The following is a 17,449-nucleotide window of genomic DNA, read 5'->3' on the forward strand; positions in this document are numbered from 1 at the left end:
ATTCTCTCCTTATCTTTAATCTTGGGTAATGTAATTATGATGGGCCTTTGTATATTCCTCCTTGGATCCAACTTCCTTGGGACTCTCTGAGCTTCCTGGACTTCCTGGAAGTCTATCTCCTTTGCTGAAGTTCTCCATCATTATTTGTTGAAATAAGTTTTCAATTTGTTGCTATTTCTCTTCTCCTTCTGGCACCCCTATGATTCGGATGTTGGATTGTTTAAAGTTGTCTTGGAGGTTCCTAAGCCTCACCTCATTCTTTGGAATTCTTGTTTCTTCATTCTGTTCTGGTTGAATGTTTCTTTTTTCCATCTGCTCCAAACCGTTGATTTGAGTCCTGGCTTCCTTCCTGTCACTGTTGGTTCCCTGTACATTTTCCTTTGTTTCACTTTTCATTGCCTTCATTGTTTTCCCTGTAATTTGCAACCATATTCAACCAATTCTGTGAGCACCCTGATTACCAGTGGTTTGAACTGTGCATCTGATAGGTTGTTTATCTCTTCATCACTTTTGTATTTTTTCTGGAGCTTTGATCTGTTCTTTCATTTGGGCCAATTTGCTTGTTTGTTTGTTTGTTTCTCATGCCTGTTAGGTGGTAAGGGGCAGAGCCCTAGGCGTTCACCAGGGCGGGGCAACCGACGTCTCTGTGTTTTGACACTGTATGTGGTGGGGGGCAGGTGGTGGTCCAAGGAGGAACAGTGCCACTTTCTCTGCTTTCTGTCGGTTTTCCATCACTTCCTCTGCTACTCACAATGAAGTTAGGCCCTTCGCTTGCTGATTCCTGGGTGGGTGGGTTTTTGTACATTTTAGGACCCTGTGGGTCTCTCCAATGAACTGTGCTGTGAGGCTGGGAATTTCTCCAGCTGCCACCTCACCCCAATGTGTGTTTTCAGTCGGAGGCTTTGAGGCTTTATTTCCCCATACTGGTACCCTGGGTTGCTTGGTCTATCTTGCTCCCCATGTGATCCCCCCCAAATTATCTGCATGTGAATATGGGACCATCCAGTGCACAAGCTGCTGCCTCATGGGGTCCACCAACTGCTGCCTTGCCTGCCCCCTTCCTCCAGTGGCAGCTGTGCCCTGAGTCCTCTCCACCAGGCTGTCCACCTCCACCTCTCCCTCCCATCTCGAATAATGTTTCTTCTTTGACTCTGGTTGTCAGACTTCCATACAGTTTGATTTTCTGTCAGTTCTCTTGTTTTGTTTGTGTTAAATTTGTTATTGTCTTTTTTTTTTGGTTGTTTGAGGAGGAACAGTGTGTCTACCTGCGTCTCCAACTTGGACGGAAGTGATGGGTTTATACTGGAGTTTTGATTCTGTTCCATTGGTCTGTATGTCTTTCTTTGCAATTTCTGTGCTGTTTTAGTTACTATAGCTCTGCAGCATAATTGGATATCAAGAAGTGTGATGCCTTTAGCTCTGTTCTTCTTTTTCAAGATTTCTTTGACTATTGGGTGTCCTTAGTGGTTTTATATGAATTTTATTATTTCTGTTTTCTGTTTTATTGCCTTTTCTGTTTCTGTGAAAGTGCTTTTGAAATTTTGATAGGGACTGCACTGAATTTGTAGTTTGTGTAGTATGCACATTTTAAGGATTTCTTGCGAACTGTAAACACAGCATATATTTCCATTTATTTGGGTCTTTTCAATTTCTTTTACCAGAGTCTTAGAGTTTTCAATGTCCAGACATTCTACCTCCTCAGTCATAGTCTCTTGTGTTTGATGCTGTTGTAAGTGGGGTTACTTTCTTTCTTTCCTTTTGTGATCTCTCATATTTTTGCATACAGAGATGCCACTGAGTCCTGAATGGTCATTTTGTATACTGCCACTTTACTGGATTTGTTTTTTAGATTTAACCATTCTTTGGTGGAGTTTTTATGGGTTTTTATGTATGAGATTGTATTATCCACATATAGTTTTATTTCTTTCTTTCCAGTCTGGATCCCTTTGTCTCTTTTCCTTGTCTGACCGCCCTGCTTAAGGCGGTTGGCATGGGTTGCACAGGAGTGGGGAGAGTGGGCTTCCTTGTGCTGTCGCTGATCTCAGAAGAGAAACTCTCAGCTTTTCTCTGTTGAGTCTGATGTTCACTGTGGGCTTCCACACGGACCTTCATTTTGCTGAGGTGTGATCATTCCATCCCCAAGTTGTTGACAGTGTTTATTATGAAATGTTTATTTTGAATGAATGGTGCATTTTCTCCAAGGTCTTAAGTGCATCTATTCAAGCAAGCGTATGTTTTATATCATTTACTTTATTATTGCAGTGAAAACTTTTATTGGTTTCACATGTTAAAGTGTTTTTGACAATTTTCAGGACTCTGCATTAAATCCCATTTGATCATGGTGTATAACACTTTTAATGTGCTCTTGAATTCCTTATGGTAATATTCGTTGAGAAATTTTGCATCTATATTCAACGAGGATGTTGGCTTCTGTTTTTTCTTTTTTATGATCTATTCAAGGTGCTGTGGGTCCTGGGCTTGTAATCAGTTCCGGCAGAAGCCAGGGTGGCTGCGAGGGAGCTTGGACCAGGCGGGATGCTGGTGAAGCCCTTGGAGCAGAGAGGGCAAGGGAAGTGCTTCTGCCCCCGGGCATTGGGTGGTGAAAGGCACCTCGTCGCAGCGCGGGAGCTTGTAGTCTCAGTGAGACATATTGCAGGCACGGGGTGCTCACCTGTGTGTGTTCCCAGGGCGAGATGAGGGGCGAGGACTTGAAGGCTCTTTGGCACAGCCCGGGAAGGGAGTGTGATGGCTCTTGGCAGCAGCGGCCCAGGCACAGTACCAGAACGAGGTGCAGGAAGAAAGGGACCCTGGTGGCGGGGACCGGGAGACAGGCAGGGCATCTCCTCCAGAACCCGGGTCCCTCCACGCAGGATCTTGGAGGCCAGCAGAGGTGTTGCAGCCGTGCCTTCGGGTCCGGACATGACACCCTGCCAACACCCAGGCCCTTGGCAGGCCCTCGCTCTGGGCCGGCCGGCGCTGTGAGCTGTGTGCCCGTGGAGGTGGCCCTGAGCCCGCTGTGGCGAAGTCATCCAGGCAGGCCATTGCAGTGGGCCGGTCTGAAAAGGCGTGTGGTTGGCTGGGCCTCGGGGAGGCTGATGGCGAAGGAGGAAGATTGGGCACAGGAGAGGGAGTGGTGGCGGCTCTCAGCACCCTCCAGCAGCATTTACACCCAGGAATGAGGCAAATGCCAGAAACCAGGGCTTTTGGAAAAAACGGTGTTTTCCGGGAGCTGGTTTACAAACACACCGCCGGACCGTCATTTCACACGCCAGTGTGCCCTTTCAGACTCACGGCGTTTCTGGAGGAACCAGCACCAAGTACATTCCCTGGTACACAGAGGAGTAGTTGATGGGACCAGGCAGCGTTTTTCATGATGGTTTTGGATATATTTGATCCAAAGTAGTCTTTTAAAATAAATTTATTGGGGTGATATTAGCTAAGGCCTGGCTGGCGTGGCTCAGTGGGTTGAGCACTGGCCTGAGAACCAGAGGGTCCCCTGCTCCATTCTTGCTCAGGGCACACGACCGGGTTTCAGGCCAGGTCCCCGGCTGAGGGCAGTTAGTGGCGCGTCAGAGGCAATAAATCTGGGTATCTCTGGCACGTATATGTTCCTCTCCCTCTCTCCATCCCTTCCCCTCTCTAAAAAAAGCATTACAGAAGTTTCAAGCACACAATTCTATGACACATCATCTGTGTATGGCATTGTGTTCTTCCGAATTCAGATCTCTCGTCACCATAGATTTCACTCTCTCTACCCTCCTCAGTATCACTCCAACCCCTTCCCTCTGGGAACATCCACTCCGTTGTCCATGTCCATCTGTCCAAACTACTCCTGGTATTTATCCCTTTAATCAGTCATTTAAAACAGATTGGTTGTCTAATTCGAAGACATGCACAATTAGTGAATGTGGTAAATGAAAGCGAGAAAAACGTCTTACAGGAAAGTGGACCAGAGATTGAGGGTGAGCCCAGAAGTGGAGAGGGGCCACTAAAGGAAAATCAACAGGGAGACACCACAGTTTACCTGTGGAGCAGCCTCTGCAGCACCAGCCCTGACCTCTCCCTGCACATGACCCACACCCACACCCTCCTCATTCTCAGCAGACACTCTCCCACGGGTGCCCACATTTTCTCTCAGAGCTTCTTGGGATCATCAGACTCTTCTCCAGGCTCTACCTCGCTGACTGGTGGGTTTGTTGTCTCCTGTGTTCAGCTCCTGGCTGCATGGTGGGGTCTTCTCCGACTGTGCCAAGCTTCAAACAGCAGCACCCCGAGGACCACCAGGATCAAGCCAGACACACCCAAGCGGATGAGGTTCCCCACTGTGTAGTCTTGGGGTTGATAAGATAGGAATTGTTGGTAAAGAGGTCACAGAAGTCAGGACAGATCAGATCACCCCAGTCCCCTGCGTGTCCACCAGGGTACCTGCATCTCATTGACTGGTTCTGATGCCCTGAGCACAGCCCATAACTGAGAATTTCCCATACTCTGTACTCTTGGAATCTGAGTTGTTTTCCCATCATCCCAGAGGATCAGCTGCTCCAGAGGAATAGAACACTGATAGGATATGAGAGAAAGATGTAAGGTGGCTTAGGTCATCTCTTTTCTAATCTTTAATGGGTCTCTCAAACTAATGGTACCCAATTCAATTCCCCGAGGTGAGCATCTGTGGGGTCTGGTCTTGCATTGCTTTGGAAAGCCAGATGCACACGGGGACCTCAATTTGTCCCGAATGTCAGGACATGAAGGAGTGACGGCTGGATCTCCCTTTTTATTGCTCCACCTCAACTAGCTCCTCATGTCCCTGACTCGGGAACATAATTTCCATGTCACGTTCCTTTCTTATTTCTACCAATCTTTTCTTGTTTAAAAAAATAAATAATTGGAGTTCCTGCCAAGATGGAGGCGTAGGTAGAAATCCTTCCTTTCCTCGTACAACCAGAAGGAGGAAAACAACCATCTAAACTCAATAAACAACCAGAAGTGCCAGAAAATCAAACTGCATGGAACTCCAACAACCAAGGAATTAAAGAAACAGTCAACAACAACACCCAGGCCGGTAGGTCGGGTGGACGGAGAGCACCCCCAGCAAGGCAGTGGACCGTGCAGGCGGGTCTGGCTGAATGGGAAACTGAGACTCAGAGCTGACTGTGTGACTGTGGACTACGGTGGGGCTCGCTGTGGAGGGAGAAACTCCCAGTCTCATTTGAGGGTTCCTTGGAAAGTGGGGCTAGAGGCAAGCAGGCGAGTTGCATTGCTCCCTCACCGGCCCCTCCCCCACAGGCAGCACTGCACTGCAGCAAGGAGGGTTGCCCTAACCTGGTGGATGCCCAGGCCCCGCCCACTTACAACCTAGTAGATGCACTCAGACAAAGAAATAGGGCAAATGAAAGAACACAGCAAAACTCTGGAAAGAGAGCTAAGTGATGAGGAGATAGCCAACCTATCTGATGGAGAGTTTAAAACCCTGGTAATCAAAATGCTCACACAATTGATTGAGCTTGGTCAAAAAATGAATTTATATGGTCCAAGTGGATGAGGGTTTGCAGACCCTGAATGGTGCAGGGACCAGGAAGTAGAGGAGGCTGTGGCTGTGCCTGCCTCTTCATGCCTCCTACAGTCCAATAGATTTCCCCCAAATGTTGGCCCTTCACACTCTTCAGTCTCCTCCCTACACACACCAGCACTGGATGGGCCCTCAGGTGGGGTGAGGCATAGAGAGAGAGGGGGACTCCTCATCTTCCCCATCTCTTTATGGGGTGGGATTCCCCCTATTGATGACCTCACTGTTTTCCAATCCCTCCCATCCCAGCCCAGAGTATTCCTGGGACAGAGTCTGCTCCCTCAATGGACATGAGGTGGGAGTCCCTCAGGAGCTCCAGGGGGTCACTGTGCTGTGACAGCAGGAAGAGGGAGGAGCTGTGTGAGCTGTAGCACCTGTAGGTCCCATTGCGGCTCCAGGTCACTGGGCTGATGGTGAAGTTGGCCTGAGAGGGGGCAGCTGTGTCCTGCAGATGAAGCTGCCAGGAATGATCGAGCGAATCCTCCTTGTGCAGGAGGAAGGTATCAGCCCTGAACTCAAATTGACACTGCAGGGTCACGTTCACTGCCCAGGACACCAAGGACCCCGGGTGGGCCAAGAGGGAGGGTTTCCTGTATGTTGCTGGGGAGAGGAGGGCTGTGGTGTGCAGAGAGCCGTCCTGCTGTCCCTGCCCTTAGCTCTGAGCTGAGGACCAAGTCCTTCCCCAGGGACGCTGACTGTGACTCTTCTCAGCTCCTCTCAGTGGGCATCCTTTATCTTCACACCACTCACTCCCCTTTCTCACTCCCTCTCCTACATTCCAGCCCCTCTCTGCCTCTACTCTAGGACCCTCACCTGGACCCCATCACCAACACAGTGACCCTGGGCCAGAGCCCTGAACAGACGGTCAGGACAGGGGCCAGGGCAGGGCTCCTCACCTGTGATCAGGATGTCCAGGGGGGTGCTGGGGGCCGACCACACATAGGAGAGGTTGTGTCCACTGTAGCACCTGTACCGGCCCTCGTGGGTGAGGCTCACAGGGCCCAGGGGGAAGTCGGGGCTGTGCTGCCCGTGGAGGCGCTGGGGGTGTGTTGACCCCTCATCTTTGGTCAGAGCGAATCTGTCAAAGCCAGGCTCTGAGCGACACTGGAGGGTTAGGGTGTCTCCAAGCGACACCAGAGGGCCTGGCTGGGCTGAGAGGGAGGGCTCCCTGTACACACCTGGGGAGAAGGGTTGTTGTTACCCAGGGGACACACACCCACTGCCCACTGGGGCTTCAGGGAGAGCTCTCACATGTCCTTCCCTAAACCTCCTGCCTGTGGTTCTATCCCTAATAAATCCATGTCACCAGCCCCCACAGCACCCAGGGCTTCACTAGGCACAAGTTTTATATCAGATATTTGTAGCACAGGAAAGAATTGAAGCCAAGTGTAGGCCATCTCACCTGGTTTGACCTTGTGTGACCTGGCTTCACTTGGTGTGACCTCGAGGTGCAGAGGGTCACTGGGCTGTGACAACACATTAGGGTTGGAGCTGGAGGAACCATAGCATTTGTAGCCCCCTCCCCCGCATGGAGGAGCTCACAGGGCCCACAGGGAAGACAGTCTGCCACCTCCCATCATAGGATCTCCCTTCCAATTTCCTGCGTTGGGGCAACTTAACCCCTCCCTCCTTCAGCAGGGAGAAAGGGCCCCTTGAGGAATGTGAGCTGCACAAGAGGGACATGTTCCCTCCTGAGGCCACCACCTGTCCTGAGTGGGCTGAGAGGGAGGGTGTGCTGTGCTCTCCTGAGGGAGAAGGAGGATCTGAGTTTAAGGCGACTGTCACCCCACCTTTCCCAGGTGTGGGCTGTGAGGGGGGAGGCCTTCCTAAAGCCTCACTCTCTTCCCTTCATCCTCTGAGGAGGAGCACACAGTGGGGAGGAGACCTGGGTTCCCCCTTACCTGTCACAACCAGGAACAGGGGCTCACTCCTCTCAGACAGCGAGCCCCCAGTGCTGTATGCACACCGGTACAGCCCTGCGTACTGTGAGCTCATGGACTGAATGAGGAACCCGGTCTTGTTGCTGGAGTCCTTTGAGATCTTCCTATCCACGGGCTGAGAACCCCTGTCTCTATACAGAATGTAACCATTTGCCTGCAGAGACCCCTGACACCAGATGGTCACAGGGCTCCCCTTGCTGACGATGGGGCCTGGGTCAGCCCAGATGGAGGGTTTGGGGAGGACTCCTGGAAAGGAATCAGACATGCAAGATTAGGGGGCGTTCTTGCCTCCTCAATTTTCCCAGTTGTCACTTGAAGGCCCCTCAACACTGGTGTCCACCAGCCCAGACCCACTGTGTGTCCCCCAACTGCCCAGGGGTGTCATTCTACTGATGCAGAAAGCCTGGGGGAGGACTCACCTGCCTGAACCTGGTCCCATGGGCCCTGAAACAGCCCTGGAAGAGAGCCCTTGTGAGATTATCTTTCAACGCACATTGAGAAGCTCCAGGCCTGGTCTGGGCCCCTGAGTGCTGGGGTCAGACCTGGGCTGAGCCACTTCTCCTTCCCCTTGGAGTCCTGTCCCCATTGAGCCTTCCGATTCCTAGACCTGGGACAGGAGGGGACCCTTTCTTCTCTTTTCCCCAAAACTCACCAAGACAGAGAAGAGCAATGAAGGTGAGTATCATGACGTGTCTCCCAGGGTCCCCAGTGGGGCAGTTGATGTATGAAGTCCACAGGGCCCAGCCGGACAGACAGACACTGGGTGTGACAAGATCCCAGCTCTGCGTGACAACTCACAGTTTCCTCTGCAGCCACAATCTGTGTTGCCTGAAGGGTGGTTGAGGAGACAGCAGGATCTGGGACCTTTCAGACCACATCTGAGACTCAGCAGACCCCACATGCACTGCCTCCGCCTCATGGGACACCCAAATCCAGAGGGTGACACCTGTTCCAGAACACGAGTGTAGAGGATGCTGGGAAGGACTCAGGAGCAGCCCAATTTCTGTTCCAGTTCTGACTCTGCCTCTTCTGAAACCACTGTGACCTTGGGCAATTCACTTCCTTCTCCTGAGACAATGTAAATGCAAATTTTCTTCCGTCCTTTGTCAATGCCAGTATCTGGCCTATGTTTCCTGAGCAGGTGCCCTGTCCAGGCATGAGTTTCATTAGGGAAGGTGTCCAATTTCCCATGGGCACACCTGAGTTGTTTAGTGACATCAGACAGTGCCATTATTTAGGCAATGGATGAAGTGGGTGTCATCTTGGTAAGTTTCAGAGAAGGAGAAAAATGGAGCACAGAGACTCCATATAGGTGGATGTCATGGAGTGTGGGGACCTGCAGGTGAGGGAGGGACCAGGACACACTAGGGGTCAGCACAGGGGGGTGAGAGGACCCTCGACCAGGAAGAGGGTGATTGTTCTAAGAGCCGTGAGTCCCCAGGCTGTGCTGTGCCCTGGTCACATGCAGCCTCTGCTCCCTGCAGGGACTCGTGGGTTTGATCTTTCAGGTAACAGAAATCTTTTCAGTAAAGGAATGTGAGCAGGTTGCTCCTTTGAGAAGATACAGCTCTGTGGGAATGGACTGTAGGAGTGAGGAAAGGATGATAAACTGTGATAAAACTCCAGCACTAATGTAACACGGAGCTAAGGAGCTTATCAGTGCTCTCTGTGGTTTATGAGAATTTCTCATGAAACCCAAACAGAAATCTCATAACACAAATACATTTGAAGTTCAGTGAAAGGAGGCGGGAACATTTCCTTGTCATTATCTTGGTCTAGGAGGAGTGCAGAGAGCGTGCTCTGAGCAGATTGGCTCAGGGGGCGCCCCTGACACGCACAGTGTAGCCATGACCCAGGTGTGTGAGTCTGGGGAGGGGAGGTGGGCGCTGGGAAGGGTCTGGTTTGTAGGGAGGAGCTGGCTCTGCTTGGGATGCAGTTTAGCTCAGCCTGATCTCCAACAACATGGATCATAGGGTGGGGCTCCTTGGCTGTGCTGGAGCGAGGTGGAGGCCTGTGCAAAGGCTTTGTACAGGGAGGGTCTGTGACAGATAAGTTCAGGTGCATTAGAGTAAACCCCTCAGCTGGGAGTTGGGGTCCACAGGAGGCCAGAGAGGGGGCTGATGTGGTTGCACCCGCACAATGTCCTGGGTCTTCATCTGACTGTAACTGTGGAGGGGATCTGGGTCATAGAAAGAGGGGCTCAGGGTCAGAGCTGTGGGTGTGGTCATCATGTGGGGGGAAGAGCTGAGGGCACTTCTGGGCTCGCCTGGGTGGCCTGGGCAGCCAGTGGGGCTGTCTCCAGTCAACCACCCACTGAGGGGCACGTGGTAGGGAGAGGATTACAGCACTGTCACCTGACCCACAGAGGGAACCACCCGCCCTCCTGGCCAAGTGTGTGGTTTTGTTTCTTCCTCCCACTTCCTCTCTCTGACTTCCTCATTTCTGTGAGTAGGAGACCTTCTCTCCATCTCTCCCATCCAGGCCTCTGAGGCGTGTCTTCCTGCTCATCCATCCCCAAGCACTGGGCAGAACAGTAGTTACAGACAATTCACAGGTTTTAAGCTAAGACAAGGGGACACATTATTGACAGTCTGTTGTGAGCCAGTCACTTCCCCTCTCCCTTTTCCCTCTGTGCAGACAAGGGTGGAAGCTCAGCTCTCCTGGGTGTTGTGAGGATCAGCAGAGCCTGAGACATGAAGAGGCTCCAGCTGTGTCATTTCTGGGGCCTCATTAAGACACGGGCATGAGAGACTTGTGGGAGGAAGGGCTACTTGGCAACTGCATGCGTGTACCCCAAGCCCTCAGGGGGCATCAGAAGCTACAGGGCATCCTTGGTGAATGGCAGGTGAGCCCAGACTTAGGAAACAGGAAGGACACTACTCGTCCTGGATCCTGGACTCACCACACTCAGGAGTGAGGGTGGGAATCCCCCCAGGGGCTGAGCCTGAGCACTGGGCGCTGAGGGCATCTGGCACCTGGTGGGAGTCCCGCCACCCATGAATCTGCCCGGGGACATGAGGCCACTTCTAAGGAAAAAGGATCCAGAGGGAACCATGGCAGCTGACTTGCAATTCTTTTTAATGAGATACTTTACTGAAACATAGAATTGAACCTTTTCAAATACAGAATTCACTAAAATCCAATATACACAGTGTCTAACCACAATTTTATCTGACTTTAATAAGAAATTTGTCCAACACCACACCCATATATATCACAAAGCTGTCAGTGTCCCATCTCTCCTCCTCATCAGCCCCTGACAAGTCCACCTGACTTCTGTGTCTGTGGGTGTCCTCATCCTGGACACTCCATACAAACGCAGTCACAGACAATGTGACCTTTTCTGTGTGGCTTCTGTCACTGAGCTGCAGAATGTTGACGTTCACCCACCAGGTAGCAGGTGTCAGTACTTTGCTTTATGGCTTGAAAACCCTCCCGGGTTATGAAGACACCACATTTTGTTTATGTGAGTGGGATCCAGCATGAAGGGGTGTGTAGATGTGAACCCAACCAGCCACATGGGGCAGCCCCTCATGTCCCAGGGGTGAGAACAGAAGGACCGTCAAGGGGAGTCCATGAGGATGAGGAGGGACAGCCCCACAGTGGGATGGAGGAGGCCTCTTCACAGGAACATGGCTGACATTTCCTGTCCCCGAACCTTGCCTGCCACCTCTGCTCCCCTGGACAAATCAGCAGTTTCCCCACCTGTGATCCACAGTGTCTTTCACCACCTCCTGGGTCATCAGATGAGCTCCATGGGTCCCCATCTCTGATTGGTGCCCTGTCCCCTCTGTGTTTACGTCCTGGCTGCTCCTGAGACCACCAGGACCAATCCAGCCACGCCCTTGTGGGTGAGATTCTCCACGGTGTAGTCTTGTGAGTGGAAGGTTAGGAAATATAGGCAGAAAGGTCACAGAGGTGACCAAAGTCACCCCAGGGTCCAGGATGTCCACTCAGGAAACCTCCCTCCCTCTGGCAGGAACTGACCCTCTGCACCCAGCCCCACAACTGAGAGATTCTCCTGCTCCCCACTCTTGGGGTCTGACTTGTTCTGTGATGGGCTGAGGGTGTCGGCTGCCCCTGAGGATCATGAGATGGGGGTGTGAGTGAGGACTTGGGGAGACCCGAGCCCTCCTCCTGGGGTCTGTGCTCTTGGATGCCCCACCTCTCAGGCTGTAACTTTCACAGGGTTGTGTCATGAGCCCCGACTCCACTCTGCCAGGTCCCTGTCTCCCCATTGGATCATCTCAGCCTGCCTGGGATCTCTGGGTTCAGAATGCATTCTGAGTCACTTCCATAGGTGCTGTGCCCTGGGAGGTCAGGATGAGGGGTGAAAACGGTCTCTATCCAGAAATAAGTAAGAGCTGTGTGCTCTGTGCTTAGTGGGAGGCACAGAACTCATGTCTCATTCCTCTAAAGCTGAGAGACCCCAGGAATTCAACAGCTGGGGACCCAGGGTGCATGGGGGAGAGGCTGGTGTTAGGGGCTCCTGAGTGTCCCATCTGTGGAAAGCCCCCTGGTCCCCTCATTTATTACTGCCTCAGACTCCCCAGAGACAGGGCCCTGGGCTGAGGAGCCCCAGAACTGGCTGCTGGAGGGGGACCAAGCACAGCCTGCCTTTCTCTGTCTCCGGGGTTCCCTTTAAAGATACAGCCTGGCCTTCAGGGTCGTTGACCCTGGCTCACAGGCTGCCATCACTTGCTCTGGTTCACAGCCCATCGACATGACCTCAGTGACCATAGTCTCAGAGGACTGACCTGCCACAAGAGCACTTGTCACATCTTCAAAAAGGTCTGACGGGGAAGAATGTCTGGATGTCCCATGGTTGATGGGGGTTCCCGCGGGCTCTTCTGCTGTGTTCTCCTGCTTGGCTGCACCAGCAGGTGCAGGATCAGAGGAAGCTGTGGTGGGCGCTGGAGGGACAGGTGCAGGTGCAGGTGCAGGTGTGGGAGTGGGAGCTGAAGCAATGGCTGGGGCTGTGTTGGAGTGAACTGCTGTGGGTGCTGGCTGCTGGGCGGGGCCTGTAGCTGGGCGGGGCCCGGGGTGGCCACGTTCTTGGTGCCCTGGTGAGAAGGTGGTGGGGGTGGGGGTGTCATATTCACCCTGCGGGAGTAGCCCCTCCTCCACCCTCAAAACCTGGTTGAGGAGCCAGGCTGGCAAAACGCACGGGTGTAGGGTGTGGCGAGGCTGTGGGCAAGCTCAGCTCCATAGTGACAGTGTTTGTCCCAGGCTCAGTTACAGGCAAAAAGTTTTCAAGTTTTTATCGTTCAGCATCATTTCCTTTATAAAGCTTTTGAAAGGTGCTTTGATAAATGATACAAAATCTCTTTTATTTCTGAAGAGTTTCTCATTATAAATTTGTGCTGTATTTCAACAAAAGTTTTGCATCTGTTGATGTCTTTTTTTTGCTATTACTTTTAATGTTTGAATTCTACTGAATGATTTTTTAAAAATATGAAACCGACGTGCATTCCTGGAATGAGATACCTGCCTGGCCGGGATGGATGGCACAGTTTATGCCGTGATGCATCTTGCTGAGATTGTGTTCAGGACTCTGCACTGATTCACGAGAGAGAGCTTCCTGTGAGGCTCCCTCTATGTAGCTCCCTCGTTTGGTTTGGCCATCAAGTTACTTCTGGCCTGATAAACTGTGGTGGCAGATGTGCCTTCCTCCTTTCCTCTGAGGAGAGGCTTGTGTAAGGCTGTTGTGTGTATGTTCCTGTCTCTGTGCATGTCCACGTGTGTATTTCTGTGTTTCATGCATGCATGAGTGCTGTGAAGCATTTGCCTGGGAAGCTTTTCAGACTCTGAGTTCACGTTGCAGGAACATCTTTAATTACAAATGGAATGTAGTTAATACACAGGACAGCACAGTTTCACATTCCCCCCACACACGAGTGAAGTCACACGGCCCTTGTGCTGTGTGGTCTGACTTGTCCCACGTAGCATGATGCTCTCACGATACATTCGTGGCTCTGCCCTGTCTGTATCTCATCTCTCTGTGGCTGTGCAACACTCCCTTGTACAGGTCGCCACACCTGCATCTCAGCACATGGGGAAGGACACTAGGTGGTCTCTGGTCTTTGCCTTTTTCTTCTCTGAGATGTTCATTCACGGTTGTAAATTTTCCAGTGTGTAGGATGGACGTGTGAGATTTACATTATCAGTCATGGAAAGCATTCTCTCCCTTCCATTTTTGTTCTGAATTGACACACTGATTCTGGAGAAGTCTGTTGCTTTGATTCCAAAGTGTAGGGGTATTACTTATCTGAGATTGCAGAATCAGGGGACTCCCAGAAGGTCCCAGAGGCTGTCGGGGGTCCATGTAAGGTCACCAGGCTGGCTGGGCCCATAGTGAGTGTCCTTTTGGCAGCTCCTGTACCTTCTGGGGTCCCTGCAAGCACCCCTAGAGTGTAGGATCAGGGTCAGCCCTGAGCTAGTGGATGGCCAGACCAGCGTAGACACTGGGCTCTGGGGACTCCTCTGATGGGGAGGAAGGGGGTGCACTTGTCTCCTGTCTGAGGGTCAAGTGGGTCAGCTGGGCATAGTTCACATCCTGGGGGTCAGCAGATGCAGCAGCCTGGAGCAGGGGGACAGAGAGAGGGATGAAACCTGGTTGGGGTTGGGGAAGCCTGGGGCCTGGAGAGGACGGGACTCACCTGACTGTCCATCTGTCTGTCCTCATCTGCTTGTCTGCCCTTCGTGTCCAGCAATCTCCCTGACAGGGGGGAAGGAGAGGCGACCATTCCATGCCTGAGCCTTGATGTTGAGCTGGTCACCTTGGTGGACATCTGTCCCTGGGGGTCATCATCTGGCCTGTTCTGCTGCAGAGAGACAGTGAGACAGAACCAGCAAATCCTTGTTCCCACGGTTGAAACCCTCAAGTCAGGTGTCCACATGGTGTCAGAGTGACAACTTAAACTTCAGATCAGAGGAGGTCACTCTCCCAATGGAATCTGCAGGGACGCCTGAGCCTTGGGCATCTGGTGCTTCTATGAGTCTGATTCCTAACCTAATGCTCTGTCTCTTGCTCATGTGGCTCCAGCCACAGGGCCCATCTGGCTGAAGCAGCAAGTCCTGCCTCAGGACCTTTGCACCTGCTGTTTCCTCTGTTCTCCCCCCTCACCACACACCCCACCCCCTGCTCTTGCTTCATCCTCCTTCACAGCACTTGGCTCTCCAGGACACCACCTGCCTGTTTGCAGGTGTCTCCCTCACCCACAGGTGAGCTTGACAGGTGTGGGGACAGGCTTCTCAGGGTGGCACCTCAGAACCAACATGGAGCTGGTACCCTGTGAGCTCCCATCACAGCTGCTGCGTGAGTGAGTGACGGGACCCTGAGACCTGCAGGTGTTCACTCATTCATGCCTGCTCCTGAGACCTGGGCTGTACAAGGTCAGACAGAGGATGAGGGGCCAGCACAGGGGACCATGCAGGAGGGGTCATGAGGTCATGGGAAAGCAGGAGGACTGAGTCACAGCTGGACAACCTGCTGCCCTTAAGGAGAGGTTAGTGTGGACACTTCTGAGAACCAGGGGAGGTGAGGACAGTGAAGTGACCATTGGAATAAACTGGGCAACAGGAAGGTCCTTGGTGGCCTGGACAGGAGCAGGGGTCTCACCTGAGGGTCCAGCTCCACCCTCTTCCCAGGCCGAGGGTCTTTCACAGCAGCATCTGTAGGGGCAGACAGGGTGTGTCTCCCGTCATGGTCCCTGAGATTCAGGGCTGCAGTCCTGCCAACTCCCAGATGGGTCACTAACCCAGGGGTGAGGTGAGGGGCCAGGTCACCCAGTGTGGATTTCAGCATCTCTCACCCCTGACGTCCACACACTCCCAGGCTGTCCCCTCCCCCATCACCTTCTTAAATCCTTGTGCCCCCTCCCCCAGGACAGTTGTCCCTTCCTCTCACAGAGGGCCTTTTTTTGAGCGTCTGAAGCAGGGCTGGGGTATAGACTTCAGCATCTCTCAGGACTGGTCAAGAGGGACAGTCACAGCCCAAGAACTATAGTGGCCCCGTCCCATGTGATTGCAGAGGAAAGAAGGAAACCTTAACACACTTGTGCGTACATTTCATATTTCAGGAGATTGAAAACTATGAAAAATTACCTTATATTTATATCTATGTACAGACATTAAGTGCAATCTTTCCAGAATTTCTGACTTCAGATTCTGGAGAAGTCTGTTGCTCAGCGGACCTTCCCCATCTATTTGTTTCTCCTGTGGCAGGTGCTCTGAGTCCTTCTCTCCTGTGACCAGGTCACCCTGTTTCCTACTCACCCGATGTCCTGCCTTTGCTCTGAGGCCGGTGTCGGAGAAGGAAGAAGAGGAGGAGGGAGAGGAGGAGGACGATGGCCACTGAGACCCCAATCAGGACGTTCAGGGGCCACTGGAGACCTTGGGCTGGAGTGACATCATGACTGAGTAAATGGTGCCATTTAATCAGCACCTACTGTGTGCGAGGCCTGTGCTGGTGTCTGTGGTTCATCTCCTCTAACCTCATAGCCCCTGTGCACCCAGGATGGCTGATCCCCCACTCAGTCCACTGCAGCTCACACAGGTCAGCCACGTGCCCCAGGTCACTCGGCCTGGCCGGGGCAGGGCTGGGACTGGACCCCAGGATGTGGATTTCCTCTGGAGTCCTCATGCTGCCCCCAGGTGGACACCAGCACCAAGCTCTGGGCTCCTCACCTGCAGGGGCTTGTCCTGTCTCACCTGGAGCTGATGGTCCTTCCAATTACCTGCCCCACAGCACAGCAGGGATACAGGTGGGCAGGGCATGGGGTGAACCTTGAAGCCCACTTGGGAAGGTCCGGCTAGGCTGGGGCTCTGCCTTCCTGAGCTCTGTGAGTCCCTTTATATCATCTAATGTCACTGCAGGCCTAAGTGCAAAAGGGGACCAAGGATGGACAGACATGACACCAACACTCAGAGAAAAGAAAGGACCCCCTGGCCCCACAGCAGGAGGAGCAGAGCCAGGACCTGAACCAGGTCTGACTCCAGGCCTTGTTCCCTGCTCTGAGGTTAGTCCAGGAGCTGAGGGAAAGGACCTGGGTGTCTCAGGCCTTTGTCTTTCATGTCCCTCCCTGTATAGTGTCACCATCACTGCCACTGGGAGGACAGTCTCCATAACATCACCACCTGGGGTGCTTACTTATCAGACCCCCGTCGCTGGAGTTCAGTGCCACAACTGGAAAAAAGAAAAAAAAGCTCTGGGCCATGAGTCTCTCCTTTTACACTTGGAGACACTGAGGCACAGGGAGGGGAAGGGTGTGTCCAAGTCAGAGCCTCCAGAGGTGCCTGAACTTGCACAGGACTCAGCCCCCACCCCCTGGACATACCCACCACCTCCTCCCAGACCCTCACTGCTCTGTGGGCCTGACTCCATGATGGGGAGGGACAGACCCTCAGAGACTTCTGGAAACTCAGGTTGTGGGTGAGGGGTGGGGGCCACCTTCTCCCTACTTGAGGCTGGCTGCCCCTGTCCTGGGTGGGACCACAGCATCTCCCTCTGCCATGACCCCTCCACCTGTCACCTGCCTGCCTCACAGCCCTGGGGGACCCATGATCCCTCCAGCATCTCTTTCAGGCCCGCCCACCCCCAGGGACACAAGCATGGCAGAAAAGTTGTCTTGTTCTCTGGGAGCAAGGCCTCTGCTAGTCACCACGCTTGTCAGGTCTCTGGGTGAGGCCATGGATGCTGGACAAGGAGGGGGATCGGGATGGGTGCCCCTGGCCTTTCCTTGCTTTGCTCAGCCCAAGGCCTCTGCAGCCTCCCTGGGCCCCCAGAACCTGTCTGGGCCCCAAGGATGCAGAGGATGATGAGGCGGGGGTGGGGGGGTGCTGGCTTTTCCATCCCTCTGGGAGGTGAGAGTCCCCTCATGCTGCCTCCCCTTCCATGATGCCTTCACACCATATCTGGCCTAAAGGTCCTGGGGTGACAGGGTTT

General features: G+C 52.9%; 2 protein-coding genes across 12 annotated transcripts in view; both read right to left on the reverse strand.

Moving 5' to 3' along the window:
* Window positions 1-1,228: 1,228 nt before the first annotated feature.
* Window positions 1,229-11,332, reverse strand: LOC128779640 (leukocyte immunoglobulin-like receptor subfamily A member 5). 2 transcript variants are annotated; one of them, XM_053915063.1, is made up of 6 exons: window positions 11,209-11,332; window positions 8,156-8,331; window positions 7,923-7,958; window positions 7,465-7,749; window positions 6,460-6,741; window positions 1,229-4,331 (listed from the first exon to the last, which is right to left on the reverse strand). In XM_053915063.1, the coding sequence occupies exons 2-6, from the start codon at window positions 8,187-8,189 to the stop codon at window positions 4,210-4,212; spliced, it is 759 nt and encodes a 252-aa protein (XP_053771038.1). In that variant the 5' UTR covers window positions 8,190-8,331; window positions 11,209-11,332; the 3' UTR covers window positions 1,229-4,209. The 2 variants fall into 2 exon arrangements, with proteins under 2 accessions (XP_053771038.1, XP_053771039.1); XM_053915064.1 differs by lacking the exons at window positions 7,923-7,958; window positions 11,209-11,332 and having other exon boundaries at window positions 8,156-8,642.
* Window positions 11,241-17,449, reverse strand: part of LOC112307131 (leukocyte immunoglobulin-like receptor subfamily B member 3) — an 82,097-nt gene continuing 75,888 nt past the window's right edge. For 3 of the 10 annotated variants that reach the window (XM_053914948.2, XM_053914955.1, XM_053914951.2), the window contains 6 exons: window positions 16,655-16,690; window positions 15,781-15,903; window positions 15,125-15,177; window positions 14,163-14,327; window positions 12,261-12,566; window positions 11,241-11,376 (listed from right to left, as the gene is read on the reverse strand). In XM_053914948.2, coding sequence (XP_053770923.1) covers window positions 12,279-12,566; window positions 14,163-14,327; window positions 15,125-15,177; window positions 15,781-15,903; window positions 16,655-16,690 — 665 coding nt within the window. In that variant the 3' untranslated portion in view covers window positions 11,241-11,376; window positions 12,261-12,278. Of the gene's footprint in view, window positions 11,377-12,260; window positions 12,567-13,196; window positions 14,084-14,162; window positions 14,328-15,124; window positions 15,178-15,780; window positions 15,904-16,654; window positions 16,691-17,449 lie in introns of those variants that run through there. The other 7 variants (XM_053914949.2, XM_053914950.2, XM_053914952.1 and 4 more) reach the window with 7 other exon arrangements.

Source organism: Desmodus rotundus, chromosome 12, assembly GCF_022682495.2.
Source record: "Desmodus rotundus isolate HL8 chromosome 12, HLdesRot8A.1, whole genome shotgun sequence".
Classification (NCBI taxonomy): domain Eukaryota; kingdom Metazoa; phylum Chordata; class Mammalia; order Chiroptera; family Phyllostomidae; genus Desmodus; species Desmodus rotundus.